Source organism: Aulostomus chinensis, chromosome 16 (assembly GCF_037954235.1).
Source record: "Aulostomus chinensis isolate RoL2024-O1b breed Wild chromosome 16, RoL_Achi_v1.0, whole genome shotgun sequence".
Taxonomy (NCBI): Eukaryota; Metazoa; Chordata; class Actinopteri; order Syngnathiformes; family Aulostomidae; genus Aulostomus; species Aulostomus chinensis.
The window spans coordinates 23,779,752-23,803,330 of NC_141335.1; the positions used below are offsets into that span (position 1 = coordinate 23,779,752).

Genomic DNA, 23,579 nt, shown 5'->3' on the forward strand with positions numbered 1-23,579 from the left:
GACAACAGCCATCGTTAGTTAAACGCTGTTTTCATGTTAAAACATCAATATTCCCATTGGACGCGAATGCAGCAGGTTGATCCTGGCTTTCAAAATAAAAGTGTAGTATAATGACAATTGTTGGTTACAATTTAGGCCTGGCTTTACTTTTCTAACAGAGTTTCAGCGACCCATGTTTTCAATTAAATAAAACAAAAGTATAATTAAAAATAAAATATTGTGTTTTTCGTGGAGAAAACAAATGTCAAAACATTCAAAAACAGACAAAAGAATCCTTAGCACACATACACGCTGGACAGTTCCATACCAAGATATCTATTTAACGTGTTGCACACTCTGCATGTCCTGGGTGACAATATGAAGGACATGCAGACTATATCTTAACACAGCAGACCTGCAATAAATCCTCATTCCACTAATGGGTGCATATTTATTGAATCGGTACAAGAGAGGTGATGTTTTATTCAGTTCGCAGCTTCTTTAGGGGCTTTAGTGGTGCTGTTGGTGTCCCTAATATTTTATAATTCCTAACTGATATACATGGGATGGAAAAAAAATCAACACCATACAGTTCGTTTGAACCGATCAGTGAATTTAAAAAAGAATATTTTTAATGAAAGGAGTATATTTTACGTTTTTTTTTATTGTACTGCGTTAGTTAAAATATTTTCTTTTAATAACATTACATGTTAACTTTTAACTTTTTTGTTCCGGGGTGAGAGGTCAGGAGCACCGCCGCAGGTGAGGTGATTGGTGTGGCGCAGGTGTGCTCCGGGCAGCTCCCGCCCTCCGACTGCGGAGGGAGATTTGAGCGGAGGTAGGTTTCTCCTGCTCTGGTCCGGTTCTGAAAATGGCTTCGGTGTGTGTGGCGGTCCGAATCCGTCCGTTGAACAAAAGGTAAACGAACAATTGGCGTCGGGTGTTTTTTTTTTTATTGTTTAAGTGCGTCAGTTCTCGAAATTAAAGCTTAAAACTGCTCATTCACGCTTCCACAGAGAAAAGCAGTTGTCATGCAAGTCGGTGGCTCATTTACATGGGAAAACTATAACCCTCCACAAGGTAGTGAAGGGAACGCACTGTGTTCCAGTCAGCTAGCAACCCTTTTTTTCCTCTTTCTCATTTTAAATCGTAATAAAACTTCTTCTATTTTTTTTTAATTCCAGCCTTTATTTGTTCGAGGGGACGACAGAGGAAAGGTGTTTTCTTATGACTTCACATACGATTCAACCGACGCAACAAAACCCACATATGCATCCCAGGAGAGGGTGCGTGCATTCGTCTCTCTCTCTCTCTCTCTCATTCATATATATATATATATATATATATATATATATATATATTTACGTTTGTGTTCCATCGTACGAAGGTTTTGTAAGAGAGAGTCTTCTGTGAACTAACTTTACTTCTGCTTGTTTAGATTTTTCATGACTTGGGCTCCGATGTTTTGAAATCTGTGTTTGAGGGTTTCAACGCCTGCGTGTTCGCCTATGGCCAAACAGGCTCAGGAAAATCTTACACCATGATGGGCCGTCCAGTAAGACTTTCCTTCTGCACTTTAACCGAGTTTGAAATGTATCTTCAAAGGTAAACTGTCTTACGTCAGCTGAGTGTCTCAAACACAACCCCTCAGTCAGAAGGTCAGAATATTCTCAACACTTTAAAGCTTACCTTGCAAACTAAACCCCGTAGTGCAAACGCAGTGTGAATATCCTCCTCGCCACTTTAGGACCTGACTGATGGCCTTCTCATCGCACGTCCTTCCCTTTCCCTCCATTTATCTCAATGTTTCTCCTGGCTAATCAGAAATTGTGATGAGGGCAGCAGGCTGCAGCTCTCCTCTCCACCTCAGACCGCGATGTAAATTTCACACCAGAGGTTTCAGCTTGTATACCGGGAGACTTGTGCAAGGTCATCAGTAGAGCCCCTGTCAACATCCTACATAATTACATATGGTTCTTAATGCTTACTATCTGTTACTTTGTAATTAAAACAAGAGGGCATGCGGCTCGGAGTGGAATTGCTTTTATGCTTCAGCAACTTCATATCAGATGAGCCCTTGTGGTGTTCAGCAGTCTTTGCGTAACGAGTTGTGGCCACAGCGTTGCACAGACACCCAAATGACGAGAACAAAATTAGAGTGAAATGAAATTGTCGAACAGTCTTTGTGATAAGAGTTCTAAATGCAACACTTTCTCCATTTAATGTGGCAGGAAGATAAAGGTTTAATCCCACGGATCTGTGAAGGCTTGTTCTGTGAAATATCTCAAAGAAGCAAGCGTGACACCGTGTCAATCCGTACAGAGGTCAGGTAAGGGATCATCACCATGCACACAGTGATGCTCATCCTTATTCAAATCTGACTGTGACAGAATCCTGCACATTTAATCTTAAAGTTTCCAATACTTTATTTTTTGCTCATGATTATTACATTATTACAACAATTATGTCATTATACTACACTTTTATTTTGAAAGCCAGGATCAACCTGCTGCATTCGCGTCCAATGGGAATATTGATGTTTTAACATGAAAACAGCGTTTAACTAACGATGGCTGTTGTCCAGGTTACAGTGAATTCGAAGTTGCGTCAAAATGTGCTCGCTTGGGACTTGTGTTGTTACAATTGTAACCCAAACGGCAGACCGCTTTAAGTGTCAGGCTATGTGGTCGTGGCTGTAAATAGACAAACTAAAACTATCAAGACAAGTCCAAGTAAATTTCAGTAGATACTATACATGTACCCCCTACTCCGACTGAGAAAGTAATCGTGTTAGGTTCCAGCCCATGATGGCTAAATTAGCAGGATGATGCGCTTGAGAGATTTTTTGTTTTGTTTTTTGGACAATTTTTGCAGTTTTCAGTTGGTGGCTAAGGGGTGCCATAAGCTTCAAGCTAAAAATGCATGGCTGGCTCTTTTCTGCATTCTGGAGTCTTGAAGAAGTGACGCAGCAGTTTAAAAACATCTTTTGTGAGCTCCAAACGTGTGTATGTGAGTACTAATACTCCAACCCAAAATATGCTTTTGGGGTTATGCACCACTTTAATCAACAATTAAAATTTAAATCAATTTCACTTAAACTGCGTTTTCAAAGTAAGAAGATGACTATTAGATGTAAACGGAGTCTGCAACTAAACCTGGAAAAACCCCATGAATTCTGGGTTTGATGGATTCATGTCCCAGCTCTACTCCCTCATGATTATGTTGAGGGAGAAAATTGAGGCTTTAAAGTCTATCCACCTGCTATGAAACCATTTTTCAGTCATTTGGTATGGAGTGCACTGCTGGCACATTATTTGAATTAATTCAACTCTAGAATTGGTTTCCATTTGTGTGGCTTTTGCTTTTCAAAATGTTGAATAGATTTCAAATTACGGAGGGTCGGCGTTTGACAAATGAGATTTGAGTGAGGGATTGTTCTCTAAATACATTTACCAAAAAGTAAGAGGCAAAGTATTACTCTCCATGAATAGATTCTTAACAAAGAAGAGCATTACTCACCCAAACATGACTCAACACAGTCGTCCAGGGATGCAAGTGCTTACCGTGGACCTGTAATGCTCCTCATGTCCCTCTCCATGTCGTTGGCTGTGCTGTTGCCCAAAAATTGCAGCAAAAATGTAATGTAATGATATTATATTTGAAAATAGTAATAAATAATGACTTTAATGTTCACTGTCACGTCCTAAATTTAATATTGGGACTTCAGTGCTCAGCCTCGACCGATGAATGAGGACATTAGTTTGTTGTGATCACCAATGCGCGTTTGTCAGCAGGATATCTGACAAGCTAACTGGACTTTGATGAAAGTTGGGAATATTAGATGGCACAAACGGACTGTTTTAGGATTGAATTGTAGATGTTCACATTCTGTATCCACGTAGCCTCCTTGGCTGATCTGGGCACTCTGAGGGCTTTCTAGTTTGTGTTTGTTGCTATAAAATCCTTTAAAACAAGTGTTTAAGCACATTCTCTAAGATCTTGGGATCAGATGTAACACGCAGACTTAGTTGCTCTCCGTCTTTTGTTATTCTGGGGAAAGCAGCTGTGCCTCTACTCATCTAAAAACCATCTGATGTCATGACCTGTTTTCAAGTTCTCTTCACTGAGCTAGAAAAGCACCTTTAAGGTTCCACAGTATTACAGGATTTAGTCTCTGCTCTTTCATTCCGGTTACGCTCATAAAGCTCCATTGCCATGCGTTGGAGTTGAATCAGCCAATCAGATTTGTCCTTCAGCTCCTGGTCCACACACCATGAAACACACTGATGGATGTGTTCTGCCAAAACCTGCTTGGCATATGTTTGTTTATTCACTGTCAATGAAAGCAGAACAATTGAGGCCTGACACATTTGGCTGTGAACCTGCCGTACACCTCCTCTCATATTAGACGCCGACTCGCCACCTGTTTGTTCTCATTTGGTGCCGTGCCAGTCGCGTCAGCGCTGGAACTCTTAATCGGTGGCTTTGTGCAGTCTGTGATCAGATGTTGCTTCTGCGTGTCTGTTTGGACATCAGCTTTTTAGAGATCTACAATGAGCGTGTGCTGGACCTCCTGAAGAAGAGAACTACACCCACTGATAGCAGAGGCTTAAGAGTGAGAGAGCACCCCCGCCACGGGCCGTACGTTGAGAGTGAGAGTCTCACTTCCCTGTGTCCATGTTGGCCGAGTGGACTTGTTTTTCTTTAACAAAAGAACTCTTTAACTTGTGTTTGTTCAGATCTGTCCAAACACTTGGTACACACCTACACCAACATAGAGGAGTTGATCGTTCTCGGGAATGCTAACCGCACCACAGCCAGCATGAGTATGAACGACGTCAGCAGTCGCTCTCACGCCATCTTCAGCATTAGCTTCACACAGGTGAGCTGCACTGCTCTGACGTGTTGTCTGTTTGAATTGAGGTGACTGTTCTAAGTTTGAGGTGTTTTTTAAAAGGCCATCCCTCCAGAACTTTTATTTAGCCCTGTTTACATCTTCGGGGTTCTGAATATTTCATCTTCGGAGGCGTTTTCTTTCTATCCCGAACAGCTCTTTGGCTGTCCTGCCACCTCTGTGCCTGAGGAATCCGCTGTGATTTTTGCCTACTTTGAACAAAACAAAGAGTTTCTTGATGTTTTTTTCTTGCCACAGACATTTTTTGATGCTGAATTGCCATGTGAGATGCTGAGTAAGATCCACCTGGTAGATCTGGCTGGCAGCGAGCGAGCCGCCACCGCGTGCTCCTCAGGCATCAGGCTGAAGGAAGGAGCCAACATCAACAAATCCCTGGTCACCCTGGGCAGTGTGATCTCAGCTCTGGGTAAATGACTAACAGCACGACAGGCACACACCACTTGTTGATTTTATGATTGGTCCAGTCAGCTGAATAGAGGTGCGGTTCTTGTTTATGAACACTGTTGGTTACGTGTGCATTCTGGAGGCGAAACAGATTTGTCAGCCTCTCTAAACTGTGGTCAGTCATTGCAGTAAATGCAGGTTTTGCTTGGTATGAACTCAGTTCAGAGTTAACTGTTTGTTTGTCCTCAATTTGCACATCAGTGGGACATGATGTGCAAATTGTAGCTCAGACTTGATCTCTGACTGAAACTCTCAAACAAAGTTAGCTACATAAGCTAGCTGGCTGACATGGAACCTGTGTAACGTGAAACCAAGTCACCTGGTTTGGCTCCGTGTGGGTTAAGTCCATCTGTCCTCTGAGTATTGGACAGTAGTGGGAGCATGATGGTAACATTTCATTAAGTTTTGAGTTCTGCAGCATGAGGGCAGACTGTGCTTTGGGGTCCCAGTGGTCCTGAGGGCAGTGTTTTTTAATTGCCTGGATCGTAATCTCCTTCAGCTCTTTGAAAAGTCATGTGATCCCTCAGAATATTGAACATTTCCAATTCATCTTTTTGGCAGTCGGTCTAGTTTACTGTCTGAAAATCTCCACGTCATTGCTGCTCAGAGGCTAATATGCTGTGGAGACTGCAGCTTTCACAATCAGAGGTACTTCTTCTCCTCTGAGGCAGGTGCATCTCTCGGACGTTGCACAGAAACCTCTCTATTGACATAAAACAACAATTGCATTCAAAGTATGAAAGCCAATTTGAACTTATTTGAGAAGAAAATGGTGCAAGGTCACAGTTGTTTTGTTTTTACAACTTTTTTTTTTGTACAACATTAATTTCTTACCATGGTACCAAAGTATTTTGACAGTTTTAGACCTTTTTTTTTTTACTTTGATAGAAGAAGACAAAAGCCAACAGCTCTGATTTTTGAAATTTAATGTTTGAGTTCCTCAGTATGGTTTCACAGTTTGAAGGAACAGGATGACCTCTGCTCAGGCTGAAATATGGCTATGAATTAAACGCGAGCTGTTGAGGGTTAATAATGGCGTTGAGCCTCTTGTCGCCTTTCACTGGAGTGAAGCATTTTCCTGTCTCCCTGTTTCTCTTCACACCTGAGTCGGTGCTCTCTGTGTGACCTCCCAGCTGACCTCAGCGTGGGAGAACCAACAACTAAGAAGAGGAGGCTCTTCGTTCCTTACAGGGACTCGGTGCTGACATGGCTTCTTAAGGACAGCCTTGGTGGAAACTCAAAGACCACCATGATAGCAAGTAGGTTCTGTGTGTCTGAACTTTGCTGCCACAAAGACATTTCTGTAAACTTGGCCTCTCCTCATCTGTTCTGGAAGTTGTATTTTAAAAGAAACAATTGAACTATAATAAGATTATCCTCTATTTGCTCCTGTCTTTTTTTTTTTTAGCCATTTCTCCTGCTGACCAGAACTACGGGGAGACCCTGTGCACGCTGCGCTACGCCAGCCGTGCTAGAACCATAGTGAACTCTCCCATGGTGAACGAAGACAGTAGTATGAAGATGATGTCAGAGTTGCAGGCAGAGGTCACCAGACTCAGACAGCTTCTAGAAGAAGCCACACAGGTCCTGTTCTCAACAGTATCGACTCGATGTAGTGAAAGGTTGTACTGCAGATTGAGTTCCTTTTCACGCATAAATATGTCTTCCTCAGTGCTGCTGAAGAAGGAGCAGAGTGAGGCCAAGGTGAGTCAGCCTCTGCCAACTGTTTCTTTTGAGAAAAATATACATCTGTGCCCCCTCAGGTTCACAAACCGACCAAGGACAGGACCTGCAGATGGGAAGAAACCCAGAGTATTCTGCAGGTATAGCAACCATTTTTCATCCGTTTAGGTAGTATTCATAGGTAAGTCAATACAGGACTGCACATTTATTCAGGTTTTGAATGCGAGCCTCTGTGTGAGTAAGGCCACCACAAGTGTCTAGACTCTTGGCCTTGTCGAGCTTCCTCCACAGCAATTTTAGAAAGCAAATACAGGCTTGAATCACCACTTTGCTTGTGCTACTCTGCTATAAGAAAAGCGCTTTGGACAAAGGCAAAGTGAGGATTTGATTCATTTTAAAATGGCAATAGGGGTTTTACAGTTTGACCCTCGAAGCCTTGAATGTTTGAGTCTTGAACAAATGGCATATGGAGAACTGCTTGTTGTGCCTCAATCCATGATATCATTATTTTTACTCTCTTAAAAAAATAGTGTAAATTCATGTAACAAATATTACAGCAAAAAAGTGATGAACGAATGAATGAGTGAATATGCTTGATACTAAGGAGTTCTTCTCTCGTAGAAGACTAAAATAGGTGTTTACCTTCAAAGGTATTTGGAGCATCAGGTGATTGAACCCAGAAATCCTCAAGCAGCAGTTGTGCCATCACTGCCTGCAGTAAAGACATCCTACCAGCTGGTGTCACTGCAAGTCTTGAGAACAGCTAAAGCCACATCTTGGCTTGAGAGGAGCAGTGTGAGTCAACCTGACATTTAATGTTTCATACAATTTACCATCTATTTAAACAGAATTAGTGTGTGACTGTGTTGCAGTCCGACAAATATAAATGAACCAAATTCTCCTCCCCCCAGTCTGCTTTCTCTGAGGCTGGGAATTTTATTTATTTATTTTTTTTAAAAAGAGCAACTTGTTAGCCAGTCCAGAGTTTAACTTTTTCTTTGTTGAGTTTGTTCCCAACCTCCCAAATAACACCAAATGTCATCAGTTTAGGACTCGTCGTGTTCAGCCAAGTCGCCCGTTGCATTATGAATGAAGGGTGACGCGTGCCAGCCATGAACGGCGTGAGCTGGCCTCTCGTCTCCGTGCCTTAAGTTCATTCTCTCTCGCCGCTCTTGTGGTTGTTGGTCATGTCTGGGAATGCATTAGTGTACTCTCCACTGATCCACCTCCCACCCTGCGCATCCCTCACAGTCTCACCACATTCATGGGGCCATACATGATCTTGCACATGCATGTCAGCTACACACTGTATGTGGAGTAATCAGTATTCTATCCTGCACGCTGGTTAGCAGGAGACATTAGTGGCTTGACAGTCCCTTTATTCATGACCATGTTTGGAACTCATTAACAGCTGTCACTGCTCCTAATTAAGAACTCTTGATTATTGACATATGGCACTTTAATTTCTGACTGTACAGCAGCATATTAATTCAGAGTGTTGTACAGCTGCTTGCATGTCCCAGTGCTGATGACTTTGTGCTCATGGGCAACATTGTTCAGTGTTCCTGACATGCTTACTTTGTAACACCTACAGTGGACAAAAAGCCACTTTCCTGGCTGGGTTTCCATCTCCCTCTTTTAATGTTTGGAGTATTGCGTTGGAAAAGGAGGGACAGATACGCTGACATTGGGAGAAAAAAAAAATCCTCTGATCTGCAAAAGTTTTTATGCCAGCCCCAGGCGGTTTTTGGCTCGTGTAAAAGAGAGTTCATTTACTCGAACAAGTTCTGACGTAGTGAATATTGAACTCACGTGACGGCTGTATCCGCTGAGTGCCGGTTTGCCCACAGCACGTGACAACATGGCTACAACAGATACGTGTGGACCGACTGAGACTAAAATACTCCCAGTCTCAAAAAAACCCCATTTAGAATAAAGTGACTACTCGTCTTGTTTGTGGGATGTAACTTTTGCTTCTGCATGGCATTGCAACCGTATTAAGGTACAATGTCGATACCACCATCTTCAGACAAACTAGAACCGTTTATCTGCTCCAGCCACTTGATGGAAACGCACCTAATTTACCCTTTTTTTTTTTTTTTAGATGGTTTTCTTTTTGGTTGCGAACTTTCAAAAGATTTGTATCACAGTGAGGTAGAAATCAGGCTACTGGTGACCAGCAGGTGTACTGGTGTTGCTGAAACTCTTGAAGAACCTTTGACATTTGGCTTCTGGTGTGTGTGAGAGAGAGAGAGAGAGAGAGAGAGAGACTCCTCCAGGGCCATTTGAGGTCATTCGTTTGCACGGTTCAGTAAATAGAGGAGTTCTTTGACACGTGGGATATAAGGAAAGATATTTTTTTGTTATTGAAATGGAACTGTCCCATCTCCCTATTAATGTCTGATGCTACACATGTATCTAGCACACGCTTCATAAATTAAGAGCAGTCTTCCCAAACTCTTCAAGTGTTTTTACTGTTTAATTCTGTTGCTGAGAGCTAGATGAAATTGCTGCTGGGGCCCTTAAGAGACAAGTTGACCAAGAGCTGTGTAAACATAATTTTGAATTCTGTATTTAAAGCAGGTTTAGAATGCAAAGTTATTCATCGTCAGCTTCCCAGATTGGTTACAGGGCATGTGGGAAAGAGAAAGTAATTAATATGAGATGGATTCCAGAGCAGCCTCTTACCAGACAGAGACGGCAACAGATTGAGAGAACAAAAAAGGCAGGAAGAGGGTAAATTGAAATGTTGTCTACTGCAGGGCTATATACACACACGCACAGGCACACACTCACGCAAACACTCACTCACACAGATTTGGGAACACTTCCAGTGGAGTTGTGTTCGGCTCCCCCAGACAGGCTTTTAGGTCCCCTCGTAACATTGTGGTGGGAGGAACCTTCATTTAAGTAGATAAAATAAACCACAATGTTCCTTTTGATCCTTGTGTAGTCCGTGTTTCCCAAACATGCCGCGATCAGCAGATGCAACTTAATCCTCAGATGCTCTCAGCTGTGCTCTTTCATGTTATTTTGCTTCATAATTTTAGCAGTTTTACATCGTACTTTACCATTCTATTTTTTCGTTTTGGTGTATCATCACCATCTGGTAAACCTTGGCTCCCAAAAAGCTAACCATTTTAGCTTACTTTTTAAAAAACAAAAACAAAAAACAATCTTACTGCTGAAAATGTGAAGCAAGTCTTGCCGTAGGTTTCATTCATGTCACTTTAAAATCTTATTGCTGGAGTCCTGAGTTCGTCTGGTGGCTCGGCAGATTTTCCTCACACATTTTTTATTAACAAATCATTGTGAGAAATGACAAAAGATGAATCCACCAATTTTGTGGTTGTGTGTGTTTTTTTTTTTTTTTGGACTGTTTTGATGCAACCATTGTGAAGTTCTGGGTGAGTTCAGACTCAGACACTGATGGTTTTTCTTTTTCTTTGTTTTGTTTTCTGCTGATCTTCACCTTTTGAGCCAAGCTAACTAAATGCCAAGTAAAGAAAAAAAAAAAAGAATACATAAATCTTTCTAAATCTATACATAAACACTGTGAATACCAATAGGGCTAATCAATAAGGTGAATATTGACCAAGATGATACACGATCAATAGTTGAAGTTCCGTATTTTTCACTTTACCTTTGAAAAGAGCAGGAACATAAACATGTCTCAAGGAAATGAATCTTTTATTCTAGCAGTGCTCCTCAGAAACATTTTGCTCCTGTTCTGAGTTCAGTAGCTGTTTATCTGTTGCACCACTTGACCTGCTGACGAGAAGTTGGCGAAGGAGTTATCGGTTGGCCTCGCGTGGCAATGCGATGCAAATGAACAAACTCCAGAGTTTAAACTGTCAAATTGCTGAGCAAAAACCCATTAAAAAGTCTGCCCAACCACAGATGATGGTGTTTAATGGAAGCCTAAATGCTACATGAGCCTGGCTGCTAGTCTAGGCCACAGTTAATTACAGTATGTTCACCAGCTGCCTCGGTCTGAAATCACTTCTTTGTTGTTGTCATCGTAGCACGCTGACGGACTGACTGGGTGTGGTGAAGAGTGTGTGTGTGTGAGAGAGAGAGAAAATAAGAGTATCTCATCTGTTCCTGATGTCAGAGGAAAGTGACACAGTGCATTAATCTGCCAGGCTGCTCCTAACCTCTAATGAAGTCTGTGAAGAATCCCTTTTAATTAAGTACAGGGGCTGGGGTCGATGCCTCTCCTCCTTCATTAGAAAAAAGGATTTCTTCAATCTCACAGCTGCCAACGAGTGAGGTGGTGGTGATGGTGGACACATCTCTCTCTTCACGGTCCAATCCATAGGAAAGAGAGTAGGAGGAAGTTAAGGGGGAGGGCGGGCGGGCGGGCGGGCTAGTTCATGAGAAATTCGTCCTCTCAGTTCTCCATATGTGAGATTTTCTTCTCTCATGATAATCCATGTCGATGTGAGGCATTAGTCCACCATTTTAGCAGAAGTACGCTTCTGATAGGATATCTCATACTTGGGGGGGGGGGGGGGGGGTATGGGTTATTGCACCACAGCCACTGCTTTGATAGACAAAAGGTGGTTTGGGCCTTAAAATCTCACCTAAAGTGTGAAGGTTTCTCTTTGTGGCTTAATTCAATGCGTCTTTTCAACCCAGCGGGTCATCCGGGGCCAAACGTTTCATTTCTTGTTGAGTAATTGGCAAATTAACTACTCAACAAACTCATTCTGTCTGCAGCTGCCTGGTCTTTCTCTGCTGATTCTTTTGACCTTTTAGTCCAGCTAAAAGTAAAATCATACCAAATGACATTCTGTACAAAGATAATGGAATATCACCCCTTTGACACACAAGCTCTAAGATGGTGTGAGTCATGCTTTTACATTTCATAATTGTTGGATGCAGTGAAGCAGTGTATGGAACAGATCAGAGGTTTAAGAATGGAGGTCTGTAGAAAAAACTTTCCAGGGTTTAACCAGTTCTCCTGTCTCTTGTTCTGTACCTATGGAGTGCCTGTAACACCTTTTTTTTTTTTTTGGTGTTTTTTTTAAATAAATGTTTAACAGGGATTTCTTGACAAATAAAATGCCTCTTTTCTATTTGAATATTCAACATAAAATGCCCCTCTTAGATGCATTGAGGATGGGTACAAGTATGAGGTTGCCATCAACTGAAGCCGACATATTTTACAAATTTAAGCAGCACGCTTGAATAGCTTTGTATCAATGATAGCAGTAGTGCACGCAGTGATACACTCCACGTGTGTGTGTGTGTGTGTGGGCGGTTACGCTGTGTCTGCTTCGATCTGTGAACACAGTGTACAGTTTGACTCTCACCGCGATTATCTGAATGATTTATAGTGTCTCTCTTGCCGTTAGCCACTCGACTGCTTCATGGCGACACATGGTTGGAACGCCGCTACCCTGCGTGGCCTTCAGGCTAGGAAGAGCAGTCATAAAGAATTCAGTTTTCTGCTGGTTGCCATTAAATGTCTGTCAGCATTTTTCACTTTATATCGCATGCCATTACAGCTACAGGCTATTGAAAGAGACTTTTTTTTTTTCTTTTTCTTTAAATTTTCCCATCACAGAATATTCTCATGTGTCCTACAGGAGGAGACGGTGGCGCTGAAGAAGGACGGTGGGGGAGTGGTCTTGGACTGCCGGTTACCTCATCTGATACGCATTGATGAAGACTTGCTGAGCACCGGCATCATTCTTTATTATTTGAAAGTGAATGGAACGTTTGAACCCAACATAATTCACACATGAGTCTATGTTTTTCTTAGAAATCACTACCAGCCCAGGTCCACTGCCTCTGGTAATTGCAACTGATTGTCAAACAAACTCAGCGTGCTGACTTATGAATCTCCACTGCAGGAGGGCAGAACCCTGGTTGGGAGTGATAAAGCATCATGCAGTTTGGATATTGGTGAGTCAGGGTTACTACAGTGCGTTCCCAGTTTTGCATTATCCATTGGACTTAACTTGTGTGTTTGTACTTTATTGTAGCACTTACTGGGCCTGGCTTCTGCAGCAAACACTGTGTGTTAGAGAATCATGCTGGCACCGTGACTCTCATCCCTCAGGATGGTGCGCTGTGTTCAGTCAATGGCTCCGTGGTAACTGGTCCCCGCCAGCTGACTCAGGGTAAGCATGCACAGCTAATGTGCTCCTGATATCCTTTAATGAACAGGGAAGAAAAAAGAAGCAAGGCCAATTGCGAATAATAAAGATTTTGTTCTCATATTCAGTTATTCAGCCAGTAGTAGGAGGCGATATCCCTTTCATCCATTTTTAATGCAGTGATATGAGATCACTGCATCACATCTGCTAATGAAATCCACTTTATGTCCCCGGCTCTCCTGCGGCATCGCACTCAGGCCATGAGTGGATTGCGAACGCGGTTCTCCACAGGGCAGATGCCATTTCTCTTACTAAACATTTTGAAGGGCGAGAGGCCCTGGACAAAGCTCCACACAAAGCCCTCCTTTAATTGGCAGATGGAGTTGATAGGGCCAGCAGGTTTGAAGGGGGCCAGAGCATTAACCTTTCAAAGGACGTCGCCAAGCCGAACTGAAATTCTTTCCTCCCCTGAGCAGACCCTGCTCACTGGGGCTGAGGGCTTTCACCGCTCACTGCCTCCTCCTCCACACTACTTTGCTTTTGAGAGATAAAAACTGCACACAGATTTGGGCTATGCTAGTCTGCTTTATAACCATTTCAGTTTATCCAATATCCCCTTCCCAAACTGCTGCATCCGAAGCCATTTTCTTGAACAAATGGTTGTAATTTTCAGTCCTACAGCAGCTGGAATCCATCACAAGCGGCCCTCTCAGGTGCTTTGTCACTCGTCAGAAGTCATTAATAGTAGCAAGATTAGTATTTGCTGTGCCGAGAGAGGATGGGAGATTGGAGAAAATCTGTGGATGTGGCCATACGCGTGCGAGGTCTGAGATATAATATATATGTATGCGTGTGTGTGTGTGTGTGTATCTATCTATATCTATATAGATATAGAGAGAGAGATATAGATATCTATATGTATATATAATCAATTCTAATATCGCTTCATTTCCATAGCTTCACCTGGCTTTCTAAAATTTCCTGCATCATTTTCTCTGGTAAAGCATCCCGCTGGTGTAGGTCACTGCCAATCACACCGGAGATTGTGTTCTTGGGGATTCATTCACTTTACCTCAGCAGAGAAAATGTTTGTGCTATCAAGTTCACTGCAATCCCACACGATGGGGAGGTTTCAAGTCTTCGCTCTGTAGTTGTTGTTTTTTTATGCATTATGGATACTGTTCCGCACCTCTAAAGGTTTCCTGGATGACACTCTGCATCATTACACTCACTGGCATCTCTTTTGATGAACAAAAGCTAGCATTTTGCTTTTATACCAAATGTTTTGAGCTTGCTTGGTGGTTTGCCATTTTGCTGCTCTCCTGACAGGGGCCATCATCCAGCTCGGGAGAGGAAACGTATTTCGCTTCAACCACCCGGCAGAAGCTGCCCAACTCCGAGAGAGATGCCAGGTACAGACAGTTCCCCAAAACATGTTAACAATATCCTGCTGCTTTTTTTCTAGTCTCGACAAAGACTTCTTTTCATACGTCAGAACTTCATTGTCTGCTGCTAATGCAAAAGCAGCATCACAAGGATAACGACGAGTTGTAATACCTGCTACCTTGAGCTGGTCAAGTCTTTTTGAGGAGCAGAACAATTGCTGCCACTCCTTATTTAACATGAAAGCATTCAGAAATGGCGGCAGACCTGCACATCGTGAAAATCTCTCCCACAATATAGAAATGCCTTCTGGCTTTTGGCGTAATCTGAAGGAAGATCAGGTCTTGGAATAGCTGCCTCATGGCTCTCAGGTTTTTGAAGCAGCATTGTGTGAATTCATCGTTTTTCTCTTCTGTTCATTTTCTACATTTTAAATAACGAGGTGGTCTTTGTACGCCGCCTCATACATTGGTTTGACTGGTCGTATACGGAGACGAACATGTGAGTGGATCGGCCAAACTAAAAAGTACGTTTTAGTTCTCATTACATTGTTGCTTTATCGTTTGTTCATTTTAATAAAAAAGGAATGTTTTCATTTGTTTTTGACGTTATAGAAAGGGAGTGAACATCATTGTTGATTGCATTAGTAAATGCATATAGATTGCAGTACCATTGGCATCACTTGTGCTTCTGTTTGACTCTAACATCAGGTCATCTCTATGCAATAAAATTTGGCCAGGTGACTTCAGATACACATGCACGAATACAAATCAGGCGAGGGATACAATTAGAAAACTTTAGGAAAGTCCTTCTTCGTCGGTCATTGGTCACTGTTGAGGCGGGTAAGAAAGATCCGTGGAAATGTAAAGAAATTTTCAGGCCAACAAATGAGAAATAACCCCAAAAAATCTAAGTGTTGCCCTTAATGTTGGTAATAAAGTGACAAGAATATGTTCAGGCCTCTGGAGCATTGTTTTGAAATGCATTATCATGCCAAAATAATCCCGTTTGTGTAGCAACAAAGTCCTGTGGGGTTTTTTTTATCTTATTTTCTCATTATTCATGTTTAATTGTAATTTAGCTTTCTAGTTTTGTTGGCATAGACATTGAAGAGGCTGCAACTCATGAATTCCCCTTATAAGCACTTCCCTCTGTGCTTTGTTGTTCATTATGTTGTAAAATGGATTCCTGCACCATTTTATAGACACAGCTGTACTTTTTGACAGCTTTCCTCTCTGCATTATTGAAAATTACACTCCATTACAACTGAGTAAAGATTGGATAGCCAGGCTCTACTCTGGTCGCCATTCATTTTTAACATTGACTCCAAATGAAAGGGTATTGAGAGTTTTAGCACACCCTCAATGCAGTATGTGTTACTGGCTTTAAAATTGCCTCTTTCAATAGCCACAAAACTATAAAATTCCCTCTTGTATTACAGTGAAAATGTGGAAAGTCTCGGATAAGACAGTTCTGAAAGCTGTAAAAGTTATATGGAAACATGAGAAGTGAAATGGTTGAACAAAGCAGCTGCTTTCGAATCAAAAGTAACGATATTTTGGCTCTGTTCACACTGGACAGCAATATTAGACTTTAGCAAATTGGATCCAAACCACATTTGGAGGTGCTTTTATTGAGTCAGATTTCTACTGATGTGCCCCAATCTGGATGCTGTGGATCACCCAAAGCCTGTGTTCTATAGATGTTATCCACCCTAAGTTTGTCTTTCTAGATTTAGTCCAGGTTTGGCCAACAGGAACGCAATCTCATTACTTGCAAATAACGCTGTGAACAGATTCGATGAAAATATCTGATTTGCTTGCAGTCCGAACAGGCTGTGGTTTCTAGGGTGCAAGGTGAGTTCAAAGTTGTGTTGTTATGCTCATCCTTATTTCGGAGGGCTGTGGATTTGCCAGATATTTTGTTTGGCCAAATCCGGTTACTCTTCTGAAAAAGAGTGATTTGTACTATGACGTACACACTTGAATAACCTCAAAATTGTAAATGTGTATTGCCATCACCTGTTACTTAGACTGATTTTCGTTTCATGGTGTTTTTCTGTCCTGTTGTCTGCAGATTGATCAGCTGTCTCCTCTCTCCGTGGCCTCGACCGACTCATCCGAATCAACATGGGATCTGTCCAGCGTGACACGAGAGAGTCCAGGGTAAGATTTATGCAGATATGAGGGGAGTGTCTCTTTACACTTGGAGGTGGAATGGGTTCATCACACTCTGCTGGGTACCCTCATACTGAGCAGGATTCATAAGTGCACAGACCAAATCAAAGCCACAAATCATGGCAGCCTTTCTGTGAGAAATGGGAACATGGAGAAAGCAACTATGAAGTGCTTCATGCTGAGCCAGTGGAAATCGCAGCCGGCCTGTCCTCCACAGCTCCGGGCATGTCCCTTAGCAACCTCTTCACCAGGTAGTGAACTGCTCTGTGCCCCATTTGCAAAATCATTGAAGTGCACTTAAAATTCAGCTTCCCAGAATGCACTGTAAAAAAAAAAAAAAAAATTGTACCTCACTTGACTTCCAGAACTTCATATTGGTCTTTTTCCAGTCAACTGGGCTCGTAAATCATGTCCCAAGCTTTGTCTGTGTAGAGTCCAAACGTCTGATGTGCGTGGACTCATCGGCAGAGTTGAGCTCTGTGAACGTGTGGTGGCGTTTCTGTCTTCGTTTTATCGAACACAAACAATTAAACTCCTTCAAGTGAGCTGGATTATAGACTTGCTGTAGTATAGGTCAGGGAAGATCCATTACACTTTGGCACTTATTTGTCACTGTGCCCCCTGGTGGCAACTGAATACATTTTCAATGAAAAAGCCCTAACAACTTGTTGATGGGTGGCTGTGAAGATTTTGTTAAATCGTCATTCAATGGCGAGGAAGTTAATTAGGATGTTTTGTGAGGAGCACATTTGTTTATTTGCATCACAGTATGTGATTTATTTTGCTTCCTCCTTGAATTACAATCCAAAAAGCTTAATTTGCAGTACAAATCCAAGACGTGTTAATGCGTTGTGTTGGAATCACGACTGCACGACTCTCTAATGTGAGCTCAGTATCTATTTTAAAGGCTTTTTGTTTTAAAATGTTTACCTCTGCTGGGACTCGACTCTTTAAGGTCTTGACTCTGGCACAGTGGTCTTGTCCTCGCAGTCTTAAGTGATTTGGCATCTGCAAGAATAGCGAGCAGTTTCAGACACGCCATTCGTCCCACGATCTGATAACCTTGATGTGTTGCAGCACGTGGAGCTGCTTGACATGTAATTTCCCCTCACAGTTCAGTGTCGTCAAAGAGCAGCGCCTCCCCTCAGGTGGTTCACACATTGCTCCACCGGACGCTTCACTTTGATCGGCTGGTTTTGCAGTGCAGGGCTTGGATGTGTAAAGGTGAACAAGTGTAGGCCAAATGGAGGATTACTATAGAGCGACTATCAGCACAACTGTTGTGTCCACACACAGTCAGCGGTGGATGGTGGTGAATTGATAGGTGAAGGTGTTGAGTGATCAGCAACAGGACAGCTGTTGTTGTTGTTGTCTCTCTTCCACCAAAACCACACCTGGCATCACACTGTGGCTTCATGGAAGGGGCAGCTGCATTGTTGCGGGTTGGTTGGGTATCTGAAATGTGTTATTATGGTCAACTAGTTAAGTTGTCAGTTGTAGCTCCATTCAAGTCCTGTAGCTCCATTCAAGTCCTGTAAGTCTGGACTGAGAGCTCCCGGTGATGACCAGCAGGTCTTTGACAGTCTCGATTACTTGTGACATCTTCACTCTGAATGTCCCTCAACTGAAATCCTCTCCTTCTCTGGCCAGGGGGAGAAATTCCACTTTTCTGGCCGATGGCAGCTGTGTTTAGTAGTTTTTAAGTTGTATCTATAAGTGGTGTTTTACACTGGTTAGTGTCCATCACACCCAAGCTCCTGTAACCCTGAGCATCTCCTGCCTAAATGCTTTCAGCTTCTACATTGATCTTACCTACAGACCTTATTAGCTTTTTAATCAACACACTACCTACCACAGATATCTGGGTTTAAATTTCATGCCACGGATACCAAATGAAAGGCAGAAGTTACAAAAAAAAGTCTCAAATTGCAACAAGAGTGTGTTAAATGGTGGATCTAAATGTTTATGGGACATGTTTGTTCTGCACACTTCACAAGTGAATCTGCGTGGGTGTGCATGTGTGATGTGACGCCTAGGAGGATGGAAGAGAAGCTCAAGCAGCAGGAGGTGGAATGGCAGCAGGTCCAAGAAAGCCTCAAAAGATGCAACGGGGACATCAAAAGACTCCCAAAGCAGAACACCGGGCTTTGCTGTGATCAGAGAGCGGGAGAGAAGACAAAAGAGGCCACGACTGAAGAAACCGATGAGTAAGTCGGGGGGGGGGGGGTTCCTATGATATCTGTAGTGAAATTAATGAATCTGTTGTCATGTACCAGTTTTGTTCAGTCATTTCACAGCAAGAAAACTAAATGTCTGCATGTGGTTTGCAAATTTGTTTTTGCTCGTTGCATTGGAAAGTGTTCCTCCTTTTACTCAAGAGACAACAAAAAGGACAGCCTGGGGGACGCCGCCTGCTCCGATCGCCAGGATCAGGATTGCCTTTGATCATCACGAAGACCTGCTCTTTGTCCGTTTTGTTGATGCTGTCAATACTTCAGTGCCCTCACTTTCCCCCCTCAACAACCTGGTGCAACACACAAAGCTCCGGCGGAGCGACTGTTTAGTGTCAGAAATCATTCGGAGCTGTATATTTGGTTTCTGCTCCCCCCTCTGGAGTGCTGGCTATTGTATGTAAATCCTCAAATCAACATGCACAGATTCTATTTAATTTCACAGCTAGTAGAGTGGCTCTAATCTCATCCAGCCTTTTGGGCTGTTTGCTTTTCAAATCTAATGGATGGTTTTTGTGATGGGGTGTTGGGGGGGGGGGGGGGTTATTGCAGTCTTGTCTTTTGCCTTCAAACTGTATAGAGTCTCTAGTGTCACACTACAGCAAATAATTACATTTGCTTATGAAAACAAAGTGCCTGGCAGCATGTGAATATTAACACTGCTGTATTGTGTGCACATATCACGAAAGATGCAAGTTTCGCTCTCTAAAGCTGCACGAAATGTTTTTGTCTGTCTTCAGTCCGATGGATCTGCCGGCTGAGTTCAAAGTGCTGAGCAGCTTTCCTCTCTCTGCCACAGCAGACGGAGCAACCGTATGTATTTACGTCTCCTCCTGCATCCACAGGATTCAATATAATGACCCACAGGTTGTTTTGAGGACTGGATGTCTCATTATTTTTTAGCAGTTGAATAAATCTAAAACGGTGGGGAAAGTAACTCTGTTCTGCAGTTTTTCAGACGTATCGCTACAGTGCAACTGAAGTATAATCCCTTTTGTCTTTGCTAAATGTCAATACCTATCCCCTCTCCAGCCAGGCCCAACACGCCTTTTATGAGGCATGAAATGCTTTTTCCCTCGGCTTGTTCGGGTTGTTTATTATGCACATATTTAAACCTTATTATACTTTCCCACAGGGGTTGCAAAGAAATGACACTCATTTACTGAAAACATATTGCAATGAGAGCACATTTGAATTATCGTTTTATACATTTAACTTTCAAAACGTGTTAAGCAGTTACCGTGATTTTTTTTTTTTTTGCCCCCGTCACCGCCACCGCACCCACTCGCTGCCCCTTTTATAACTCAGAACTGTGAAGGAAGGATGCCGCACTTGAGAAATGTATGATCTGGCATTTCCACATCCTGTGGCAGCCATATTGGATTCTTGATTTTTACCAGATCTTTGATGTCTTCCATGCCTTGCTGGATTTTGTACATTATGATCTTTGATTATTCATATTGATTGTATACATCCAGGTACATAGCACTTTTATTGCAAGTTGCATGACTTCAATGATTCTGTTCTCTTTTTCTCATCCATAATCCAAACTAGGCTACACCTGGAAAGTCTCCTGTCCTTCACTCTATTTCTGAGTTGGATGGAGACATGCTAGAAAGCGGAGTAAGCACCAGGGATGTCCTGGAGCCTGAGACAGACCAGTGTCATAAATCAGGGCCAGAGCTCACGTCTGAACAGCTGTGGAGGAAAATTGAGAGCGAAGCTGAAGTCACAAGTTATAAGAGAGAGGAGATGTGGTCAGGGGATGCCAGCCTCCAGCAGACGATTGTCCTGGGTCCGTGTGATGGATGTAGCATGAGGCCAGAAGGGAATGCTAATGAGATCCAAGGTGATGGGGCTTACTGCTGTAAAGGGAGACCTGGCTCTGGTGGGAGCTCATTAAGCAGCGTGTCCCATCTTCAGAGCAGTAAAGGAACAATCTCCACGTCTGTCCTCTCACAGACCAGCAACCACACAGCCTCCTGTCCACCTGGGGAAACCATCTTTGAGGGCCAGTTGGAGTGTGGAGACATGGATGAATATGGAGACATGGCGGAGGAGGGTCCAACCAGGACTGTGGGAGATGCAGTTCAAAGCTCATGGTTGGGCTCTTGGATTAGTTTGGCTCTCCAGGATGCACAACGTCACTTGTGGAGTTCACCTCCAAAAATGCGGCAGGTCAGAGAGAAGGGGCGATATCCTTTTGGGGCCCGTTGGTCCACAAATTTAATTTCTCTTGTCAAGGAAAGTAAGGTTTTATCTGTAATGAGGGACAATCGAGTCTTTTCTCTTGTTAAAGGGAGCCGTGTCCTCTCAGCTTTCAAGGATTGTCACATTTTTTCCATGGTGAAAGATCTACCACTGATCCAGCACCTCCACACAGACCTAACTCAACACCTTTGGGCTGAGGTGGCCGCTAGGATCCCGTCCCGGATACATGCTATCAAAGCAGAGGAGATGCCAGATGATCAGCCACTAATCCTGGAAGCAAAAGACGAGAGTATCTGCGACCAGCACTTACAAGAACAAGGTGATGCAAACCTAAAGCCAGGAGACCAAACACTCACAGAGCTTCTAACTGTGGGACACAGCAGCCTTACCCATGAGGCTCTGGAGAACTTGGTGGCTGTTGAGAACAGCAATGATGTCAAAGTCTTCAGACACACATTGCTCAAATTTCCTGATTCTCTTGTGAATCTGCAAAATCTGCCCTTGGAAGACCTGATGGTCTCTTTACGGTCTGTTCTGTCCACATCAGTGCTCACTTCCCAGAGGATTATAGCCCTCTTCTGGCTGAACGTGGCTAAATGTAGCCAACCTGAACCGCGTCCTGCTCTCCTGATCCTCATGGAGACAGCTCTCTATACAGTGAACTCTGACTCTGGCCCTCTGGTGCTCTTCCATCACCTCCCCTTGTCGCAGCTGAAGGAGGTGCAAATAGGCTTGGCGGGACACAGTCTGCGTGTAATGGGAACAACTGCCGAGAGCATCTTGGGTCTGTACACGCACAGCCAGAAGGTGACCAAAGAGCTATGCTGGGCCATACTGGGTCTCATCTACCCTGGGAGCAGCTGGGCCTCTCAGCCACTGCTCCATGCTGACTGGAAGTCATTAGAGTGGAAGGCTGATGTCCCTGACCTGCTGCTGGATGCTGGCTTAAGGGTGTGCTGCCACTTTCAGAGGAGCCTGGCTGATCTGGTTTACCTTCTTCACTCTCACATGGAACAAGAATGGATTCCTCTGGGGGAGGTGCAGCTGCTACTGTACACAAGTGTGAGGGTGTGCATTAGCTCCAGTAACTGCTCTGCACATATGGCCCAGCTTCTACTCACTAGCACACACCTCGGTCTGGTGCAGGAGGATATAGTCTTCCACCCGACCCCATGCTCTGTCACCGTACAGCCCAGCCATCCCCAATTCCGCAACCTAAGGCTTCGTAGGTGCTTGGATGTGCACTGCGTTCTGGTGCATCACGGCGACAGGAGTGGAACTATCAGAGTGGATGTGATGCTGGCAAACGGGAAGGCAAGGGGTCACCCTCACATTGTGAACGAGACAGCCTCTCCGCCTGCACAGGCTTCAAATTCATCTCATGCAGAAGTATGGAAATTAACTTTCAGTTGCTCCGCTGAGGCCGCATGTCTGATTAATCACTTGTCAAATGTCTGATCAAGGACTGAACAGCTGGTAATGAACAGCTCAGCTTGAAAACTCTCACTCAAAGGGAGAAATGGCAAAAGTGCATCCCAGCCAGGCAGTGCAGAGGACGGATGTGATGGCAAATACGATGACCCACTTTAAAGTTTTCGAATTGATTCATTTCTCTTGAAAGCTGCTTTTACAGATGGTTGTGTAATATGAGAGTTTTATCTTAAAAGCACATGAAACACGTAACATTGTTTGTGTTTAGCTCACTACCTCCCCAGTAGGGTTGTTCTGTTATTTTTGCTTTTGTTAGCCCAACACCTACTAACTAGTTCTGTTGAAGCTGTCCAGTCTGGTACCGGCACCACTGACATCTCTCTGTAGCGCTGCAATAATGCAGGAATGTTTGCTTTGTATTTTTTTTCTGGATATTATGCTACTTTTTAGGATTTTTCATCATGTGTCTGACCAATTGAGCTCACTATCATGTTTAAATTATATATATATGTATGTAGTTACTATCAATATGTAATTTTATATAAAAAAATTTGTCTATATGTGAGGATATGTACATTATAAAATAAAAGGAAGGGTAAATCCATGCCTATCTGGAATTTGTTAACCACTTCCATGTCTGTCTGTGTATCTACATTTTCCTTCCATCTCCATCCAACTTTCTCGCCTCATCTCTGATGTTTGCATTAAGCTTCCGTCTGGGACTCTGCAGGAGTCAGTCTTCCACACATGCTTCCCCAGAATCACCATTGTAAAGGGGAAGACTTGGTGGTGGAGGTTCACCTTGATCCCAGACACCAACAGCAGACGACCTCCTGCCAGCCATCACTGTCCACTCCAAGACAGGACTCATCAATTGTATTTGAGTTGTTTAAATGTAGGTTGATGATAACTAGATAATACAGTCTTTATTCGGTAAGAGTAGTCTTATCAACTCCATCCAGCATGGGGACATTACAGGGGCAGTACAGTGCGACCGGTGCTCTTGCGTGCCCCCGCG

General features: G+C 43.2%; 1 protein-coding gene across 2 annotated transcripts; it reads left to right on the forward strand.

Moving 5' to 3' along the window:
* The first annotated feature begins 675 nt into the window (after positions 1-675).
* Positions 676-23,150, forward strand: kif16bb (kinesin family member 16Bb). Of its 2 annotated transcripts, XM_086181084.1 has the most exons (19): positions 676-897; positions 996-1,059; positions 1,164-1,265; positions 1,418-1,534; positions 2,211-2,308; positions 4,516-4,631; positions 4,719-4,861; positions 5,132-5,300; positions 6,472-6,597; positions 6,747-6,922; positions 7,102-7,161; positions 12,616-12,735; positions 12,883-12,934; positions 13,015-13,152; positions 14,458-14,540; positions 16,588-16,676; positions 18,725-18,895; positions 19,660-19,732; positions 20,474-23,150. In XM_086181084.1, exons 1-19 carry the CDS (start codon positions 851-853, stop codon positions 22,586-22,588), a joined length of 4,059 nt encoding a protein of 1,352 aa, XP_086037210.1. In that variant the 5' UTR covers positions 676-850; the 3' UTR covers positions 22,589-23,150. The 2 variants fall into 2 exon arrangements, with proteins under 2 accessions (XP_086037210.1, XP_086037211.1); XM_086181085.1 differs by lacking the exons at positions 676-897; positions 996-1,059; positions 1,164-1,265; positions 1,418-1,534 and having other exon boundaries at positions 2,290-2,308; positions 4,516-4,620.
* The last annotated feature ends 429 nt before the right edge of the window (positions 23,151-23,579 follow it).